At 45.5% G+C, this 19,355-nt stretch overlaps 1 protein-coding gene across 1 annotated transcript; it reads right to left on the bottom strand.

The window, feature by feature from the left end:
* Positions 1 to 8,603: 8,603 nt before the first annotated feature.
* On the bottom strand, positions 8,604 to 19,303 carry KCTD21 (potassium channel tetramerization domain containing 21). The gene is made up of 2 exons (XM_030477391.1): positions 19,272 to 19,303; positions 8,604 to 9,991 (listed from the first exon to the last, which is right to left on the bottom strand). Exon 2 carries the CDS (start codon positions 9,959 to 9,961, stop codon positions 9,179 to 9,181), a length of 783 nt encoding a protein of 260 aa, XP_030333251.1. The 5' UTR covers positions 9,962 to 9,991; positions 19,272 to 19,303; the 3' UTR covers positions 8,604 to 9,178.
* Positions 19,304 to 19,355: the final 52 nt, after the last annotated feature.

Genomic DNA, 19,355 nt, shown 5'->3' with positions numbered 1-19,355 from the left:
TAAAAGTGGAATGGAATGGAGTGGATAAGAGTAGAGTGGAATGGAGTGGAGTGGGTAAGAGAGGAGCGGCGTGGAATGGAGTGGAGTGGATGAGAGAGGAGTGGCAGGGAATGGAGTGGATAAGAGTGGAATGCAGTGGATAAGAGAGGAGTGGATAAGGAGTGGAGTGGATAAGAGTGGAGTGGAATGGAGTGGAGTGAATAAAACTGGAATGGAATGGAGTGGAACGGAGTGGAATGGAGTGGTGTGGCTGAGAGTGGAGTGGAATGGAATGGAGTGGATAAGAGTGGAATGGAGTGGAATAGAGTGGATAAGAATGCAGTGGAGTGGAATGCAGTGGACAAGAGTGGAGTGGAATGGAATAGAGTGGGTAAGAGTGGGGTGGAATAGAGTGGAGTGGGTAAGAGTGGAGTGGAGTGCAATGGAGTGGATAAGAGTGGAGTGGAGTGGAATGCAGTGGATAAGAGTGGAAGGGGATGGAATGGAGTGGAGTGGTATAAAGTGGAATGGAGTGTATAAGAGTGGAGTGGAATGGAATGGAGTGGAATAAAGTGGAGTGGAGTGGATAAGAGTGGAGTGGAATAGAGCGGAGTGGAGAGGATAAGAGTGGAGTGGGATAGAGTGGAGTGGAGTGGGGTGGGATGGGATGGGATCTGGTCTGATCTGATCTGGTATGGAGGTGGGTGATGCTGGGTCTGGGTGATGTGGGCTTGGATGGGGTGGTGGGGTTGGGATTGTGGAGTGTAGTGGAATGGGATGGGATCTGGTATGGAGGTGGGTGCTGCTGGGTTTGGGTGATGTGGGCTTGGGTGTTGTGAGGCCAGCAGTCGTGTTGGTGTTGTGGGACCGAGTATGGTGTTGGGTGGTTTGGAGCCAGAAGTGGGGTTGGGTGGTGTGGGACCAGCTATGGAGCAGGGTGGTGTTGGACCTGGGTGATGTGGGCTTGAATGGTGTGGGGCCAGCAGTAGCATTGAGTGATGTGGGACTTGGAATGGAGCTGGGTGGTTCGGGGACAGCAGTGCGGTTGGGTGATGTGGGACCAGGTATGGAACTGTCACCAAAATCCGTGAAATAACCTCTTTAACCAGAATAATGGGTTAGAAACCAACATTACTTTGTTACGGTACAGGGTGCATGGGGTTTCGCTCTGCCTGTCACACACCCTGAGAAGAGACAGTTCACAGCTGATATATCTTCATTACACACATAGTCATGATAATTCCATGAAATGCCCACCCAATTCCCGTTACTCATACATGTGGTCATTTGGGTAGATGAGGCCATGACACGGGCACTACCAATTTGAGGGTTGGTCTCTTGGTGTCGTGGTGGTCATTTGGGGAGAAATACCCCCATCCATTTTACCCATCTATGGAAATCTGTTAGTTAAGGACACTGGACTGTGTGTTTAGTCTTTCCAGTTAACTCCATGTTCTTGTTTGGGCTAATTTATGACCCTGAGAGGCTCCAGAGTTGTTCTTTTTTGCAGCCACTTACCTATTTCTCAAGCCTTATCGACAGGAGAAACCTGCATTGGTTTGAGAGAAGACATCTGGTTCTCTTGTTGCAGCCTTCCTTATCTTGAGAATCCTTGTAGCCTCTATACACAGTGAAATACTAGTTTGAGAATCCTTGTAGCCCTGCCTATGGATAAATATCTATATTCAGTGAAATACTAATTTAATTTGGTATCAATTATACAGTGAAATACTAACTTAATTCAGGATCAGAATCAGGTATGGAGGTGGATGGTGTGGGACCTGGGTGATGTGGGGTTGAGTGGTGTGGGGCCACGTATGAAGCTGTGTGGTGTAGGGCTGGGTGGTGTGAGACCAGCAGTAGCACTGGGTGAAGTGGGGCCAGCGTGTATGGGGTTAGGTATTGTGGGACCAGGTGTAGAGTTGGGTGCTTGCATGGTGTGAGGTTGGGTGGTGGTAGACCTGTGTTATATGGGGTTGGGTGGCTGTGGGACCAGCTACAGGGTTGTATTGTGTGGGGTCTGGATGCTGTGGGACTGGGTTGGGTGGTGTGAGGCTGCTGTGGGGCTGTGCTTGCAGCAGCCTGGGCTTGGGCTGCTCCCTGTGGCCAGCATCTCAGTGAGGAGGGGACAGGCTGTGGTGCCAGTTCCATGTTCATCATTACTGGTCTCACACAGGGCTGGCATCACTTGAGTGTAGTTCCAACCCCTTCATGCTCCTCTGTATTTACTAGAGCTCAGAAATGCTGTTCCTGCAGGGCTTGACATCAGCCACTGCTTCTTCGGGGGACTCCCTTGTCCCTGGGATACGGTTAAAGAGGGCTCTGCCTCGCCCTGGATTTGGGCCATCTTTTAGGATCTCTCTCTGGATGCTCCTTTGCATCCCCTCTGTGATGTTGGGCAGGGTGCTGGAAGTCCACCATGCCACTGGCTGTCAGCACAGGCTTAACCCTGTTGATTCTCCTGGATGCTGGAGAGGGACTCTTCATCGGGGACTATAGTGATAGGACAAGGGACAATGGGCTCAAACTGAAACAGAGGAGGTTTAAGTTAGATATAAGCCAGAAGCTCTTCCCTGTGAGGGTGCTGAGGCGCTGGCACAGGGTGCCCAGAGAAGCTGTGGCTGCCCCATCCCTGGCAGTGTTCAAGGCCAGGTTGGACACAGGGGCTTGGAGCAACCTGCTCTAGTGGAAGGTGTCCCTGCCCGTGGCAGGGGGTTGGAACTGGATGAGCTTTAAAGTTCCCTCCAACCCAAACCAGGCTGGGATTCTATGATTTGGAACCAGACCAGTGTCTCCCCACAAGCCCAGAAACACGGTGTCTGTGGGTGAGTTCATGTTGGGTGAAGACTACAGGGGAATTTATGGCAGCTCCTACACCACCAGCTGCCTGGCATCGGGCAGAAGCCATTTCAAATTACACCAGCATAGCTCTGCTCCAGGGAGGTGCCATCTCCAACCAATGTCACCAGGGACTGAGTCAGCTTCTAGTTATCAAGTGCTCTTCCAGAGGAACAAGCTCAGTTTTTTAATACTTGGAAGAAACCACCAGCCTGGAGGGTGGATACATGCAAAGCCGATGCCTTTTTGCTTCCTTACAGCAAACCTTCATCTATCTCTGGATTGGACCTTGTAGGGGCTGCATGAAATCATCTATATAATATATTAAACTGATTTTTTCCTGCACAGCAGCAACATACTATGGTTTGTTCCATCCTGAGGACTAAAGACAAGCTCAACAGTGGTAAAGCATTAGGGTTTAAGAAGGGTTTTTGCTGGAGAAACAAACCCTCTGTAAATGTTTGAAACATAAATGAGCTAATGCATTTAAAGTGATTTTGATTACTTAGGAAGGCTTGTGCATCCAAGTTTTCTACAACTGCGCTGATTTTTGAGGAGCTTCCTGGAATTCTCAGCCATGGAGATGTCTAGGTAAGCATTGCAGTGATGCACTATGTGAAATCCTTAGAGAGGGGAAAAGGTACAGATTCAGCAAACATCACTGCATGCTTTTTTCCCCTCAAGAAATGTACATCAGCCAGAGCATCTCCTGCTTCATTCACATTTTATTGACTGTTTTCTAAAATACACATTAGTAGTCAGTTCACAAATGAGTTCCAGGCAGAGAAATACAACCAGATTTTAAATGCGAGAGCCCCACAGGCTCTCTATGGAAGTAGTAAGAAATAAACCCCATTTTTTTGGCACTTTTCAAATAGCATTCATTCAAAAGCACGGCTTGTGAATTAGGAACCAAATTCTGATCAGTGGGAAAATCCTACAGTTAGGAGTGGGAGCAAGAAAATAAGAGTGAGGGGAAGAGTGTTCCTCATCCAAGAGGAGGAAAAGGAATTATTCCACACAGCCCTCCCCTATAGCTCCTTTTCTCTGAATTCATAGGGAAAACATCCCTTGTGTTATTCCCAAGTGAATCCGGGAGCACGAGCTGTGTGTTTACGCTCGACCCAGCCCTTCTTGCACACAATGTCTGCATGACTGCCTGTACTCATTCACATGAGAGAATTTTAGGGAGGGCCACATATTAGCAGTGCTTGTACCCTGTGTGTTTGTGTCCATCAGTGTGTGGATACAGGAGCCATCACAGAACACAGTCAAATACTTCAAAATACATTGGAATTCTGAGCAATGACACCAAATTCAAAGGGATAGGGCGAAAATGAAACTCCCCAAAGGAGTCTTCTTCATAACTTCTCTGTTTATCTGTGAAGTATCAGAAGATCCTAGATTTATTTTCCACCGTCTATGTTTAAAGGCAGTATTTATCACTCCTGTCAACATTATATATGGACCCCACCAGCCTTTCCTAGAATAAATCTGATTGATTGCAGGTATTTACTGCCAGTGAACTCAAGCAGCAATTTATACTCAGCAACCCATTTACAATACGGTAACTACAGCAGCACATATGTTTGGTGTTTTAAAGCACATGCAAATTGAAGCGAAGCTGTCTGCTCCTGACAAGATATTAGCATAACTCTTGGCATGACCAATATTTAAGGTGCATAATAGGAGATTAAAATTGGAAAGGACCAGTGAGTCATTCTAATTGCAGCATCTTTCTGTAGCAAAATCTTTGTCTCTGTTGTTATCTTGCTGGTTTTATCCCTGAACACATCAAGTTTATTTATGCCTGATCACATCAAGATTTATTTATTCTCTCCTTTCTAAATCTTGGATTTCTTCTTAACGTGAATTTTTTCAGATCTAACTTTTTACACCTATTTCTTTTATTTCCCTACCATCACCTGCAGCAATGAACACTCGTCCCTCGAACGCTTAACAGCTGCACAAAACAACGATGTCTTAATATTTATGTATAGTTTTGGTTCCTTCATTATAACTGGACATTGTTAGATATTTAAGAGTTATCAAGCCTAAAAACACATAGAGGATTATTTCTGGACTCCACTAAGATGCTTCATGATAATGTTTTTATCACATAAGAAATCCCACTGTGCTATGCACGTGCCCATATCCGAAATGCCATTAGACTACAGCTCATAACTTGTTCATCTCCTCCCATAACTGGTGTTTTTCTGCTCTAGCACCATTGATCCCTCTATTCAGTAGTTCTCTCAGCATCTAAGCCATTTACATAAAAAGTGCAGGACTTGGCCTCATTTTGCACATGAAGGTGTTGAGGGAGATGTTGAGGGCATATGGCAGAATCAGAACAGGAGTTACGCGCTGAGATATGGAAGAACTTCAAACTTCAAGGGAAAAACCCTCAGTAGATCCTTTCCTGGTTCTCAGACCCCTACAGGAAAACATTCAGTTTGTTCTGAGAGTCAATATTCCACTCAACAGTGAAATACTTTGTAAATATTACTGCTAAAAATGCCAAACAAATGCTTTCCATGACTAGTGATGGGATAGTGCTGTATGTAACGTAGCTTTGTGCATGTTCTCGTTAATTCAGGGAAACTTGTGACAAGAAGAATCATCAGTCCTGTTGGCTGGTAAACAAAAGCAAGTTACTTGAAGTACTGCATATAGTTCTGGTGTCCCCAAAATAAGAAGGACATGGAGCTGTTGGAGCAAGTCCAGAGGAGGCCACGAGGATGATCAGGGGCTGGAGCACCTCCCGTATGGAGACAGGCTGAGAAAGTTGGGGCTGTTCAGCCTGGAGAAGAGAAGCTGCGTGGAGACCTCAGAGCAGCTTCCAGTGTCTGAAGGGGGCTACAAGGCTGCTGGAGAGGGACTCTTCATCAGGGACTGGAGTGACAGGACAAGGGGTGATGGGTCCAAACTGAAACAGGGGAAGTTCAGGTTAGATATAAGGCAGAAGTTCTTCCCTGTGAGGGTGCTGAGGCGCTGGCACAGACTTTTCCCAGAGAAGCTGTGGCTGCCCCATCCCTGGCAGTGTTCAAGGCCAGGTTGAACGGGGCTTGGAGCAACCCGCTCTAGTGGAAGGTGTCCTTGCCTGTGGCAGGGGGTTGGAACTGGATGATCTAACCATCCAAAGTTACACCTCTAGAGCTCCAAAAAAGAAGGTAAACAAGAGGCAGCTATCTACATAAAAAGCCAACAAAATGCTTTGGAGAGGGAACATTCCTATAAACAGTCATTATAACATAACTCAGACTGCAAAATTAGGGAGCAGCTACAAATTTAGCTTAGTATGTAGTTTGAAATAGCAACTGCGTTTGTGTAACATATGTTTGACTGCAATTGCAAGTGATTCACTTACTGCTTATTTCATGTACTCAATTATCAAGCAGAACAACTGTGGCATTATAAATAGTGTCTCATGCTTAAAGATGTTTATTCCCCTTAGCAATTTAAAGGTATCTCAAGTTGTTCTATTCCTCCCAAAGCCTGTCTTCACTCCTGTCTTTATACTTGCTGGGTATTTTGCATCTCTCCACGCAGAAGAGAGAGATTTTGCATCTCTCTGTGCATTAACAATAATAGACTGATGGGTTAAAGGACTCCAGGAGTAGACTTAGGTTCAGTTCTCTCCTTAGCCTGTGGGGATTGAAACCCCTATTTCCATGTCAGCAGAATAACCCAGTTACTGTCTAGGCCAGGTTGGGGCACTTTTCATTTCTTGTTTAGACTTTAAAGAAACTGTAAAACTGCTTTTAGTTTGGGTGCTGCTACCATCCAAATAAAAGAAAAGGGGGTGGGTGCAAAGGTGAAGAGTAAATGCTGTAGATTAAGCCAGGCACAGTGTTTTTATGGACTCCTCTTAGTTGCCTTTCACCAGAAAATGCAGTAATGCTTCAACTCTCTAAGGGAGCACTTTTATTTTGCCAAAACAGAATGGAGCAGTACTGATTCAGGGTTCTAAAGAGGGTAGAACAGACTTTTCCCCCACTTCCAATGAGATTTAAGCCCACTGCTCTTACCTTTGGATAAACTCAAGCTGACAGGAAATACATTACTACAGATATATAGTATTTTAGTCCTGACATACAAGAACTCCTGTTTACAGATCAGGGGATCTACTCTCAAGGGCATAGGTTAAAAAGAAATACTGTTAATAGTCCCCAAAACCTCTGTGATCATAAAATCAGCAGAGGCATATCTGTTTCAAGGCCTAGATTTAATGAAGAAGGGTTCATGTATGGTATTTTACAGATCATAATCCTATTGCCTGCACAGATTGAATGTCCAACTGACTCATGTTAGAAATAAGATTCACACACGGGTCACTTTGCTTTGTCAGTGGCATAGAGCAACCCCTGGAACAGATTACTCCTACTTTATAGTTCAAGATGGATGGGGAAAATAGAGCTCTTCCTAATGCAGCTAAAACTAGAAGAATATAGTGACTCAAGCTGGAATTTGGCCACAAAATCCTGTTTAAAAGCCTCCAAAGTTGCCAGGTTTAATGGTTCTGAGGGCTTCAAGCCCAGGCAGTGCTTCCTTACAACATGGTCCCATGTATATCACGCTGGTTTAGCACCAAGTCAGATATGGGCAGTGGTTTGTAACAGGCTGCCCATAGCTGCAGAAAGGGCATTTTTACCATCGCCATCCTGCTTTGTGTTCTTCCTGCAGATACAGCTTGGGACAGTAAAAATAGATTTAGCTCACTGTTTTTTTACACCAGTAACAAAAAGCTTCTTTATGCTTGTTCACAGGTCAGCTTGATGTAACGACAGGCGAGTTACTTTGGGAAACAAGGACATGAGCAATACTGAGCTTTGCAGCCCTGGGCTAAGAACTTTTGGAAGCAATAAAGCTTCTAAATGCAAAACTTGGTTATTCCATTTTCCTTTCTACCTCATTAGAGATAAGGGAAATGTTCCAGAGGGCCTCTCATGCACACATAGCAATCTGGTTAGGGAAAGACAGCTAAGGTACTTCTAAACATAATTAGCTAAGGATGAACCACCTTGAATGTGGTGCAAATGATGTTTAGAGCTAACATGCAGCTAGAGGATTATGATCTTCATCACAGCCCAGACCGGGTGTGGAGGAAAGAGCTTGACCATTGTCATCACCTCTGGTTTCTCACTGCCTTACCTCCAACTCTCTGACACTGAAGCTAAGCAAGCAGGTAAAATGCTGGCTTAGTGACCTGACCATTTCACAGGGATGTAGAAGAAATGGCTCAGTGTACCAGGAAAGGAAAAGAGAGCCTCTGTTTTTGTGATAGGAATGTTTGACAGGAATGTTGTCTTTTCAGATGGAATCCATCTTTCCCAGAGAGCATTCCATGCACTCCGGGGGATGGGAGATGTGCCCAAAAGAAGGCCATCCCAGGCAGAAAAGGCTTGAATGTTTAGAAGATATTTGGGAGGCTCCGCACCCAAATCTGTCTCCACCACAGAAAGTTTCAGCAGCATCCTCCAGACAAATATTAACGTTGTAAGAGAAAGAAAAGGACTAGTTGTCTTGGATGCCTTTGGAATGTAGAAGTAAAGGTTTAAGAGCATCCAAAGCACAGGTCCCCCACCAGCCAGTTTGTGAGAACACCATTCTCTCTGCTATGGCTTCCTTGGTCGTTCCCCATGCCAGTCACATCATTCAAACAAGTCTCCCCTGAAAGCAGAGCAGGGGCTTCCTCACAGGGATCAGAAAAAACCCCAAGCCAGCTTCAGATGGTGACAGAAATCCTTTGTTGAACCCAAAGAGAAAGGATCCCTTACGTGCAGTTTGCACCATCCTTTACAGCTTTATTGAGTGCTGCATTAGTGTTTTATTGAGTACGGCATGAGAAGCATGTGGCTTCTTCCCTGTGGGTCCAACCAAGCTTCTTGGATGCTCTGCACGGGTGATATGGCAACGACATGGAAAATGTACTCCCATGGCTCTCTGTTGCACTGCAGCTCCATGGCATCTTTCATCACATCGGTTCTCCAGACCGTGTCAAACCTCGATTACTGAACCCTCACATCCCTTGCAATAGAGGTTAAGGATCACTCCCATTTTCCAACTGGAAAATGTAGGAAAGACACAAGTTAAGTGATTTTCCCCACAATTGTACAACAGGTCAGAGGTGGAAGCAAAGCCAGTCCTTAATTCAGGCGCTAGACAATATTCGTTCCATGTAGAATATGGACATCTTCTGAAAGGTCATGTTGGTAATTACATTAAAGGAAAATCATCTCCCTGTTAGTGACTCTTAATCCAGATAAGCATGATTCTGAATTAGGTTGTAAGTGTGTTCTAAGGGGAAACACTTCACCTGCATTATCTCCATAATGGCACCATAATAAAACAGCCATTCCTACTTGTACCGAATTAGGCGAATAGTCTTATTATTGATGAAGTCTGAAGTATGTGGATGAGAAGAATCTATGCAGAAACCATCACTCATGGCTATTTTTAGCACTTCTTCCACAAACACTTGGAAACTATTGATTTGCTTATTATCTGGCACCACCCAGAGTCTCTTTAAGTTCTGCCTGGTGTACTCCTCTTCGGGAAGGCCTTCCACGCTTGCAACCCAATCTAAGGTCAAATGGTTGGGGTCCTGCAGGTAGCTGGATATCGACGAGAGGTTTCCATTGAAGCAATAGTAAAGTTTGGAACCGAGGAGCTTCAGGAACAGACATGACGTGGAGAAGATATGAGCGCTGAACACTTCCATGTTGGAGGAAGACAGGCTGTAGATCTGGGGTGCTTCTCGGACAGTGAAGTGAACGGTCTGGGTCTTCTGATCAAGGGAGATGTTGAGCATGGCGTTTTTCTCTGCTTTAGACAGCTCCACCTCCTTCTCCTGCAAGGCTTCAATCAGAGGCTGGATTTGATAAAAATCTACCTCCCTTCGAAGTAAACCCATTTCCTGGAAGTCTTCGGGAAGGTCCAGGTGAGAAGTTCTCAAGAAGTTCAGGATGTAGCGGAAGATTTTGCCATCTCTGTCAATAAAGCAGTTGCCTTGGCTGTCCTTCTTGGTTGGGATCTTCCCACTAAACATGGCCCCCAGCATGGAGTCTGGGAAGCTAGTCAGGGTGGACAGAGAGGTGGTGTAGAGTTTTCCTCCAACATTGAGCGTGATGGGTTCTGACATGATGGAAAAGTCACGATGCTGGGACTGATTCTAAAAAACAACATAAAAAATAATCCAACACCACACATTTAGTTGCGTTTATCTCTTTGAAAGGTTAAACAACAGAGATAGAGAGTCCTAAATATAGAAGGTTAACTACATGGCAATGATTCAGCATAGAAATTAGAAGTAGGGATTACTTTTGGAGGTTGTATTTTGAGAACAAGCATAAGGATGTTTTTTCTCCCAACAGACTTAAACAGGACTTTGTTTAGTTCAGTTTAATGCCAGAAATCATGAGTCTTCCAAAGCTTTACAGTCATGCTAAAAGTGCAGTCTCTCTCATGGATGCCTACAGCTGAGCAACTGCTGACTTGAAAGCAAGAGTTGTGTTCTGGGCTCACCCGGTCCCATCTCCCTCATGAACATGGAGTTTAGAGGGGAAGAAAAAAGAACAGGACACAAACTGGACACATCCCAACATCTTCAGTAGCATCTGAAGATACAACTAAAGCAGCAAAGCTGTTGCAGCAGAATCCTCTTACAGACACTTGAGTGCAGTTGGCCAGCAAGCAGTGCTGCTCTAAGCACATGCTTAGAGCATTCCATTCAGTAGAAAACCCACCAGGCTTTCTCCTTCCAATGTGTTTTACCTTAGAAAACATCTCCTAATTAATTTGAGCCATATCCCAGCTGATGTAGTTTCCACACAGCTCCTCTGCAGTCAGCTGAACTAACGGAGAATGTGATTTTATGGTGCAGTAAAGCATCACTGCTTCTGGAAGGAACATTCCTCCCTTCGCCCTCCACTATACCTTCCTCTCCCCTTATGCCAGCTCTGGCACTCATCTGACCCCACAGTGAGCCAGTTCAGGGAGAAAACCCCGTCATTTTCTATTCAGAATATGCTTCTGCTACATCTTAAGGTTGGGCTGGACAGGGTGTGGGCCATCTAGTCTAGGTCATGCTTTGGCTAGAAAGGTTGGACCAGATGTTCCTTGAATTCCCTTCAAACCTATGATTCTATGATTCTATGATCTTGGAAACCAGATGAATGCCAGGGGTGGTGCAAGGAAGAGGAGGGAGCAAAGTAGCCCCTTCCGTTGTAGATCAGCTCAGCTGCCTTGAAAAGGTGAGCCTTCATTCCTGCTAGCCCAGAACCTGCAAATCTGGTTTTCCTTGTCTGCTGAATCCAAATCAATCAGTTCATTCCCAGTTGTATTATTGACTTTATCAGCAGGAAACCCATTAGTGTTTGCTTGCAGAGGCTCTTGCTATAGTAACTATGTTCATTCAAGAGAAAGCAGCCAGACAGCTCCCTTAAAATTAAACTTAAGTGCAAGCATTTTCCTAACTAGTCATTGAATAATCGTAGACACTACAATGCTATTATCAGCTCTGGAGCCACAGCAAAATAAAGATAGGAAGAACGTCATCTTGTTCTGGAATATCAATTCTTTTATGGCCGCTAAATCCAAATAATAGTGTTAATGGCACCCCAAAACAAATATACCTCTAGATAGCAAGAACATTTTGCGATGAAGAACTTGCTCAACCTAGGGCAGCTAATGAACAGGTCAAAGGAGAATCTGTACTTCACTTCCAGTTTAAGACTAACATTCCACTCTGTTCTTTAGCCTGCTTTAGCCCTTAGCACACAGTGTCCATCTCACTGCACAATAATTAATGGAAACAAGCATATCTCTAAATCCCTTAGACTAAGGGATCCACTGAGTATCCCTCAGTCCCACATATCCAACAGAACTGGCAAATAAAGACGCATGCGTAGACCAACACAACACCCCATCTATGCCCATGACCAAAGACCATCCTTGTGACTAACCTCAGCCAAATATACTCTACAAAAAACTACTTGTTCCAGTGCTAAACTCCCTTTAGCACTGTCATCTCAATGTGCTTCCCATTCTGGAAGACTTCTACCCAATTTAGAACAAACTGCTGTTTAAAACAGATCACACAGAGGCTTCAACGTGTCTAATTCTGTAGTTCAAGTGGTCGCCATGTATTTTTATCTCTAAGGGCTTGCAATATGTCTGTCAAAGCACTGCTACAAGCATGATCTGACATTCACAAAACCAGCTTAAAATGGATTTTACTCTTTTTTCCAAGTTTCATCAAACAAAAGCATTGCCTAAACGTCCCTGCAAATAACACAGCCTGTAGAAGCAGGACTGACAGTGACCCCAAGGGCTATGTTCGTTGCTTCCTATCTTTGCTACCCCTCAGGCTGCTTAGACTAAACAGCCCAAATTATTCTGTTCTGTCTTCATAGCTCATGTTTTTAGACTTTGGAGGCCAAGCCTGCTTATCTACACCACGGGAGTAGCTTTCTCATGCTCTCTGCCAGCCTTAGCCAGATGCAGAGTGAGATGTTACTCTTTGTATGTACCTGACAGGCTTCACTTGGCAGAGCGAAGGGACATTCTGTTGTCAAGAGTCACAACCTAAAGACCACTGGATGGTCCAGAGACAGAGATTTTCATTTCAAACTCAACATCCACCATAAGCATATTCTGATCCAAAGACTCACTGGCGATATAATTTGAATAAGGGGTAGATGTCTCACTTCAGTTGTCCTGGTTTCAGCTTGGATAGAGTTAAATTTCTTCCTAGCAGCTGTTAGAGTGCTGTATTTTGGATTTAGGACAAGAATAATGCTGATAACACACTGAAGGATCCTTTCCAACTCGACACATCCTATGATTCCATGATGGTTTAGTTGTTGCTGAGCACTGTCTACACTAAGTCAAGGACTTTCCAGCTTCTCACACTGCCCTACCAGTGAGTAGGCTGGGGGGCAGAACAAGAAAATATCTTGCAACTGGCTTCTTTATCAGCAGTCTCAAAAGAGAGGCTGCCAACAAAATATGGCAGTAACATGAGCTCTTTGAAGCTGAAGACCACATCTATGCTGCCAGCAACGGCATCAGACATTCGACCAAGCTTTGGCTCTGGCGTTGGAAGAGTTGTGGATGTAGTAGCACAGAGCTTGGCAGACAGGGCGTTACTCTCTCCCTGTGTGGGCTCTGCTCCTCTCCCACCTCAGAATGCTGCTCACACACGTGCCTTGACCGGCTTATTCTGCTTAGTGCTGTTTTGCAGTCTACAGACCCACACAGGCTGGATTTCAGTCTCCCATGACATCAGCTTCCCTTTATTTCAGACCTCCCAACTGCCCCCACACTGGATTAAATGTCAGACATTCAATGATGCAAACATCTGGCCCATGGATAAGGCCATGGATAACTATTCCACAGCTGTTGTGCATGAAATGGGATCAACATATGACAAGTTAATCATCTGCTTTTGCCTAATTCAGCCCATTACTTGCAGGTTTGTAGCTTCATAGTGTGAAGAGGAACCTGATAGTCTGGCAACCTCAGAAGACCCAAAATCACACATGAGCATGCACATGTCTACTAATTCATCATCAACCTGGACTTAATGCATTAACCAACATACCTGACAGTAGCTGGGGAAAGAAAGTCAATATCTTTGCTGCTTTTTCTTATAAACTTGGACAAATTGGGCTAGAGTTCTTGGAAGCAGAGAATTACAGTAAAGCCCTTTGTGTAGCTGCTCCCAAATAACATGTAAAATTCATTCAGATTAGATCACCCAGAGATCTTAATTTGGGAGCTGAAGAAGCAAACTTGGCCAAAGAGCACAGGATTTGTTTTGTGCTTTCAGAGTGACTTGTATTTAAATACATCTTTCCTTTTAAAACAGGTGTATTAAATATCATGGGGGAAAAATTCTATGGTTGATTTAAAGTCATTTTCAGGTGATGCAAACTGAGAGAAACTAGCAGTGGTGAACTTTTTGGAAGTCAAACTCCCGACTAGAAGCTGCTGTCTGAGCATCTGAGCATTTCAACTGACCAGGGCTTGTACATTTTAACTTGGGTTTTACTCACAGGAGCATCCTCAACAGACCCATAGAGAACATTCCTGTAACAACCTTTTACCCTATGAGTTTAGTTGAGCAAGTAATTGGTTTGAACACAGGGTAATGGTCCTTTTAAACATAGCAGGCAGGTATGAAAGAGCATGCAAAAAGGCAAAATCTATGTGTTCTCACATATTGACAGCTTTGATTAAGCTTATTTCCTCTCTTATATATTCATAACATTTAAGAGAAGGGATGGGATCCAGAGGGACCTGGAGAGGTGGGACCATGTGAGCCTCATGGAATTCAACAAGGCCCAGGGCAAGGTCCTGCCCCTGGGTCAGGGCAAATCCCAGCACAAACACAGACCAGGTGAGGCTGGATGGAGCAGCCTGAGGAGAAGGACTTGGGGGTATTGGGTGAGGAGAAGCTCCCCATGACCCAGCTTCAGTGTGTGCTTGAGCCCAGAAACCCCCCGTGTGCTGGGGGCACCCCCAGAGCGTGAGCAGCAGGTCGAGGAAGTGGTTGTTCTGTATCCAAAGCCCAGAGAAGCTGTGGCTGCCCCATCCCTGGCAGTGTTCAAGGCCAGGTTGGACACAGGGGCTTGGAGCAACCTGCTCTAGTGGAAGGTGTCCCTGCCCATGGCAGGGGGTTGGAACTGGATCAGCTTTAAGGTCCCTTCCAACACAAACCACTCTGGGATTCTATGATTCTGTGAAAAGCACTTTAATTAACTCATAAGTAAATCTCTGTAGACGCTGTTTAACTGAGTGCCTGTTTTGCCCAACTCAGAAAAAACCCACAAGAGTACATGTAATCATCCAAAAAAACCCAACCCATCAGTCACAATTTGCCAACGTAAGTAAAATGTTAAGAAATAGCTCATATATTACTGCCTACTTAACACTCTGAAAAATGGGTCTGGCTGTAGTCTATCCTTTTTAGCCAAAAACTGCAGCGTAATGGAAATGGTGAAGTTATAAATGTGTTTAGATGGTTTTCAAAGAGACAATGGATCTTTCCTCAAGACATACATCTATAAAGACAATTTTTCACAGGATATTTCTGGTTACTTTTTCAGATAAAAAATGATAACTTACATCATTCCCGTTACAAATAACCTACCCTGAGACAGCAATTTTATGAAGTACCAAAGAGATGTGTTATGCCTAGTTCTGTTTAACTGCTTCATTGAAGAAAACTCTGCATTAACAAAATAAAGCTAATACTAGTTCAAGGCCAGGTTGGACAGAGTTTTGGGCGACATGGTCTAGTGTGAGGTGTCCCTGCCCACGGCAGGGGGTTGGAACTAGATAACCTTAAGATCCTTCTCAACCCAAAGCATTCTATGAATCTACGATTCTATGAAGCTGTAAGTACCAGCAGGGCAGAGAAAAGGTACTAAACATGAGAAAACAAAACAAGAAGTTGTTATTTTGGAAGATGTTTAGCAATGTCTTGATATATAAACCTTAATACAAGTATTTATCGGGAAAATATTGCTTGGGAAAAGCAGCAGCAGTGGACTGCAAACACAGATTTCACTTTACAAATGGCAGGGAAGGAAAATGGGATTCTTTGGGATTTCAGAGGCAACGCCTGGGATGGGGTTAACAGCCTGAACCGAGTGTTTTCAGAGGATCTCATTAATCAACTTGAGTACACACAGAGTAGCAGGGCAAGAACAATGTGTAATTTGGTAGGAGTGGACCACAATGACCTGTTAGGGGTCACCAAGTCCAGTCCACAGGCTGCTTATGGCCTCTGAAGCCTTGACACACAGAATTAAAGGCATTAAAGGTTACATCAAGGTTAACATTTGTTACATACGAATTAATGAATTCTGTGACAACAGGGTCTTCTGCTGCCAGATGTAATGATATGTGGCCATTTACACAGTCATTGCTCCTAGTATTAATTTTACACGTAAGATATTGCACTGCTGGTTAATTTTATAGTGTAGCCTTTAATAGCTCATTTGTAAAACATCCCTCCATCACCAGAACTTGGGAAACCTGTGTTTAAGACAGTGAAATATGTGCAGCTGCGTTAAGGAATAGTTGGACTGCAAAAACACACACAGAGCAAATAAAACAACAAAGAAAAGGAGATGAATTATTTAGGCTGGCACAACGAAGGATGCCTGAGTGGCAATAAAATTAAAGCAAGCCAGGGACTTGCTGCAAAGCATCAAGAAGAGCAGCCAGACTAAAAACCTCTCTGGCTTTCTGAGTGTTGCCCAAGAGAGCTGGTGAAAGCCACATCAGTTACGAGAGACAGAGCGGGTAATGCATTATAGGAAGTAGTTCTGCATTGGGAGGGGCAGGATTGATTGCAGATAAAAGGAGGTATGAAGGAAAGACATATGTGGGCACCTGTATGGCAGTGGGGGACTTTAAATGGGATTCAGCAGGAGGAGATGGTGGTTTTCAGGATGGAGCTCCAGTCTGATTCATTAGGGTGCATTAATGGCAAGGATAATCAGGCAAAGGTGCTCATTGCGCTTTGGGTTTTGCCCCACATTCCCACACTTGGCACATACTTTGCTCCATCACATCTTACTGAAAACCACATTTCAGTTTGAGGTAAAAAGTCCCATTTCTATGAAACACCCAAGCCCTGAGACAAATAAACCTCATGAAGTTGTGAACCCCAGCACTTGCTGGGTCTCTCCCTGCAGACCAGTTTCCTGCCTTGCCTCTTACCCAGGGGATGATTTCACAGAGGAAATCCAGACCCTCAGCTATGAGTTAGTGCCCCACTGTTTTATGGGGACTGAAGTCTGAAGCCCAGAAGTCACCCCACATGAAAGACAGGAGGAAAATACCAATAAAAGAACAGCAAAGGGAGGGCAGAAGCAAAATAAATAGTATTTAGGGAATAAAAAAGATTAAAAACTCAGTTAGCTGCTTACCAGCCAGCAACAGCCAGCGGGCATCCAGTGAGAGCTGAGTTTAAGGAAGGATTTGGGACATAATCCATTGCAAGGACAGGCTTACCTTCCCTTTGGATCTCTGATGCACATTTACTTAGCTCAGCTCATCCTCAACTGTAAGTTAAACATTTATAACATGGTTTCTACATACTATATGCATATTTATAGTAATCTTAGAGAGGAAACCCCATGTTTTCCCATCATTACTGGATAAACCCACCTAATTTTGGACCCTCATTTAATATCATCCCCTCTAGCGCAGCACTTAGAGACTTATAATTCAGTGGGTGAAGCAGAGCGTGGTGTGTCTGCTGGGAGCAATACATCCCAAAATGCAGTGCTGGGAAGGGGGGGAGCAGCTGACTTTTGTTTCAGGATTGCTGTGGTGCTTCTGGAAAATTCCAGCCATGTTTGGGGAAAGGCCACTCAGCACAAGGGACACCAGTGACAAGTTCCAGGAAGGGACTCAAATTCCCAGCAGGCACAAGGCAGGAAACAGTGGCTCATTCTTCCCTTCTGGCTGTAAGACAGAATTGGGATCGATGTGCCAGCGTCTGTGATACCCAGTAACAGACATGCAGAGTATCCACCTTGGAAAGCAGCTTCTTAGCTGCCAGTTCTTTATATCTATCTATCTATATAGATAGATATAGATATAGTTTTCTAACTGTGCTTCATTCCACACATACATAAACTCTCCTCTGCCAGAGACACACAAACAATAGGAAAGCATGAACGGGAGTTTCCTGACATCCCTGGTTTGTTGTGGGTGCGATGCCGTGTGTGCGATGCCGATGCCCTCCCCAAACCTGCACCTTGATGCCCTTGAGCATCTCCTGAGCTGCTTGCATAAGGATGCAGGGGAATGTAAAAGGATGCGCATCCGGCTTTGTGCAGAACTTAAGCATTAAGGGAAGGGGGTAGGGAGACAGGGGTAGGAAAATAGAAAGGAAAATAGGAAAATAACTAATTCCAGTTAGTAAGAGGAAGCAGCGATATAAACCAAAGGTCAGGTTCCTCCTGAGAGAAGAGGAATGAAAGCAGAGGTGCACGGAGGAGGAGGTGAATGAACTGAAGGTTAACTGCTACCAGAGGAGAACAGCAGCAGACAAGATGGAGGGGGAGAGGCAGTGCAGAGCCAGAGAGATGCGGCTGCAACGAGGTTTGGAGGATAAAAGCCAAGGTGCTGCAGTGCTCAGTGCTCTCCTGGTGTGATCTCCAGCACCTGTGTGCTCAGGGGCTGCTGTGCAGGCAGCGCAGACTGCCAGGAGGGAGCCTGTCTGGGGTCTCATGGCAGCAGGAGCAGCACTTTTCCCTCCAAGCAGCTGATGTAACCCTTTGTACAGTCCAATAAACCAATTTAATACCAGCCCTGGCAAAGGCTTTCACCGTTTCCTCATTTCCACGCATAGAATCCCAGACTGGTTTGGGTTGGGAGGGACCTTAAAGCTCATCCAGTCCCAACCCCCTGCTACGGGCAGGGACACCTTCCACTAGAGCAGGTTGCTCCAAGCCCCTGTGTCCAACCTGGCCTTGAACACTGCCAGGGATGGGGCAGCCACAGCTTCTCTGGGAAAAGTCTGTGCCAGCGCCTCAGCACCCTCACAGGGAAGAGCTTCTGCCTCAGAGCTCATCTCAATCTCCCCTCTGGCAGGTTAAAGCCATTCCCCTTGGCCTGTCCCTCCAGGCCCTTGTCCAAAGCCCCTCTCCAGGTTTCCTGGAGCCCCTTCAGTTGCTGGAAGGCTGATAGTCTGGCATCTACTTGGCACCCTTAGAGTATCTTCCAGATACTCTTTATTTCCTTCCTGGACCACTTCATCCGCACACGTGGCAGACCACCACCTGCGTACTGCTCGATGCACACAGGGCTGTGCTCCTCTACCCAGCTTCCACCCCTTTTCCCACTGACACCTTCACTTCCAGGCCACCCCTGGGATTAGAGGGCAGCGGATTGCCAGCATTGATGCAGCTGTATGCTGGCAAAACCCACTCAGAACTATCACTAACAAGGTAGGTGCCATCATTAACCCCTCCACAGGGTATATCTTATGTGCATAGAATCATAGATGCAGAGCCATCCCTGTATGTGGATATAGGGCTTGGATTAGCTAAACCACTGTAAATCCTTTCATTTTGGAGATATTTCATGGAAAGCAGGTGGGGGGTATGTGCAAAGTTTGCAGAGTGGCGCTGAGCCCTACCCTGAGCCATAAATCGGCTTTTTCTTACACAGCCAGCCATTCACACCATTCAATCAGCTTAGAATACTAAATTAACAACCCCAAATCCCCCCTGTGTGCGGGATCACCCGTTCTTCCCGCATCCCACTGCGTTTTTCCATGGAACAGCAGCGCCGCCGGTCCATGTCCCACCCCATCCTCCATCCTCCGTGCCTCAGTTTCCCCATATCGGAGTGGCGGGGGGGGGGTGTCGATCCCGGCCCTCCCCTCCCCTTCCCTTCCTCCATCCCTCCCTCCCGGTACCCACCTTCGCCCCTGCAGCCGCCGGCCCCGCCGCTCGCCGGGCGCTGCGGGAGGAGGAGGAGGAGGAGGAGGAGGAGGAAGCGGGGGG

The sequence above is a fragment of the Strigops habroptila genome, chromosome 2 (genome assembly GCF_004027225.2).
Source record: "Strigops habroptila isolate Jane chromosome 2, bStrHab1.2.pri, whole genome shotgun sequence".
NCBI classification, from domain to species: domain Eukaryota; kingdom Metazoa; phylum Chordata; class Aves; order Psittaciformes; family Psittacidae; genus Strigops; species Strigops habroptila.
The sequence above is the reverse complement of the archived record's forward strand: the minus strand, read 5'-3'. Positions and strand labels throughout refer to the sequence as shown.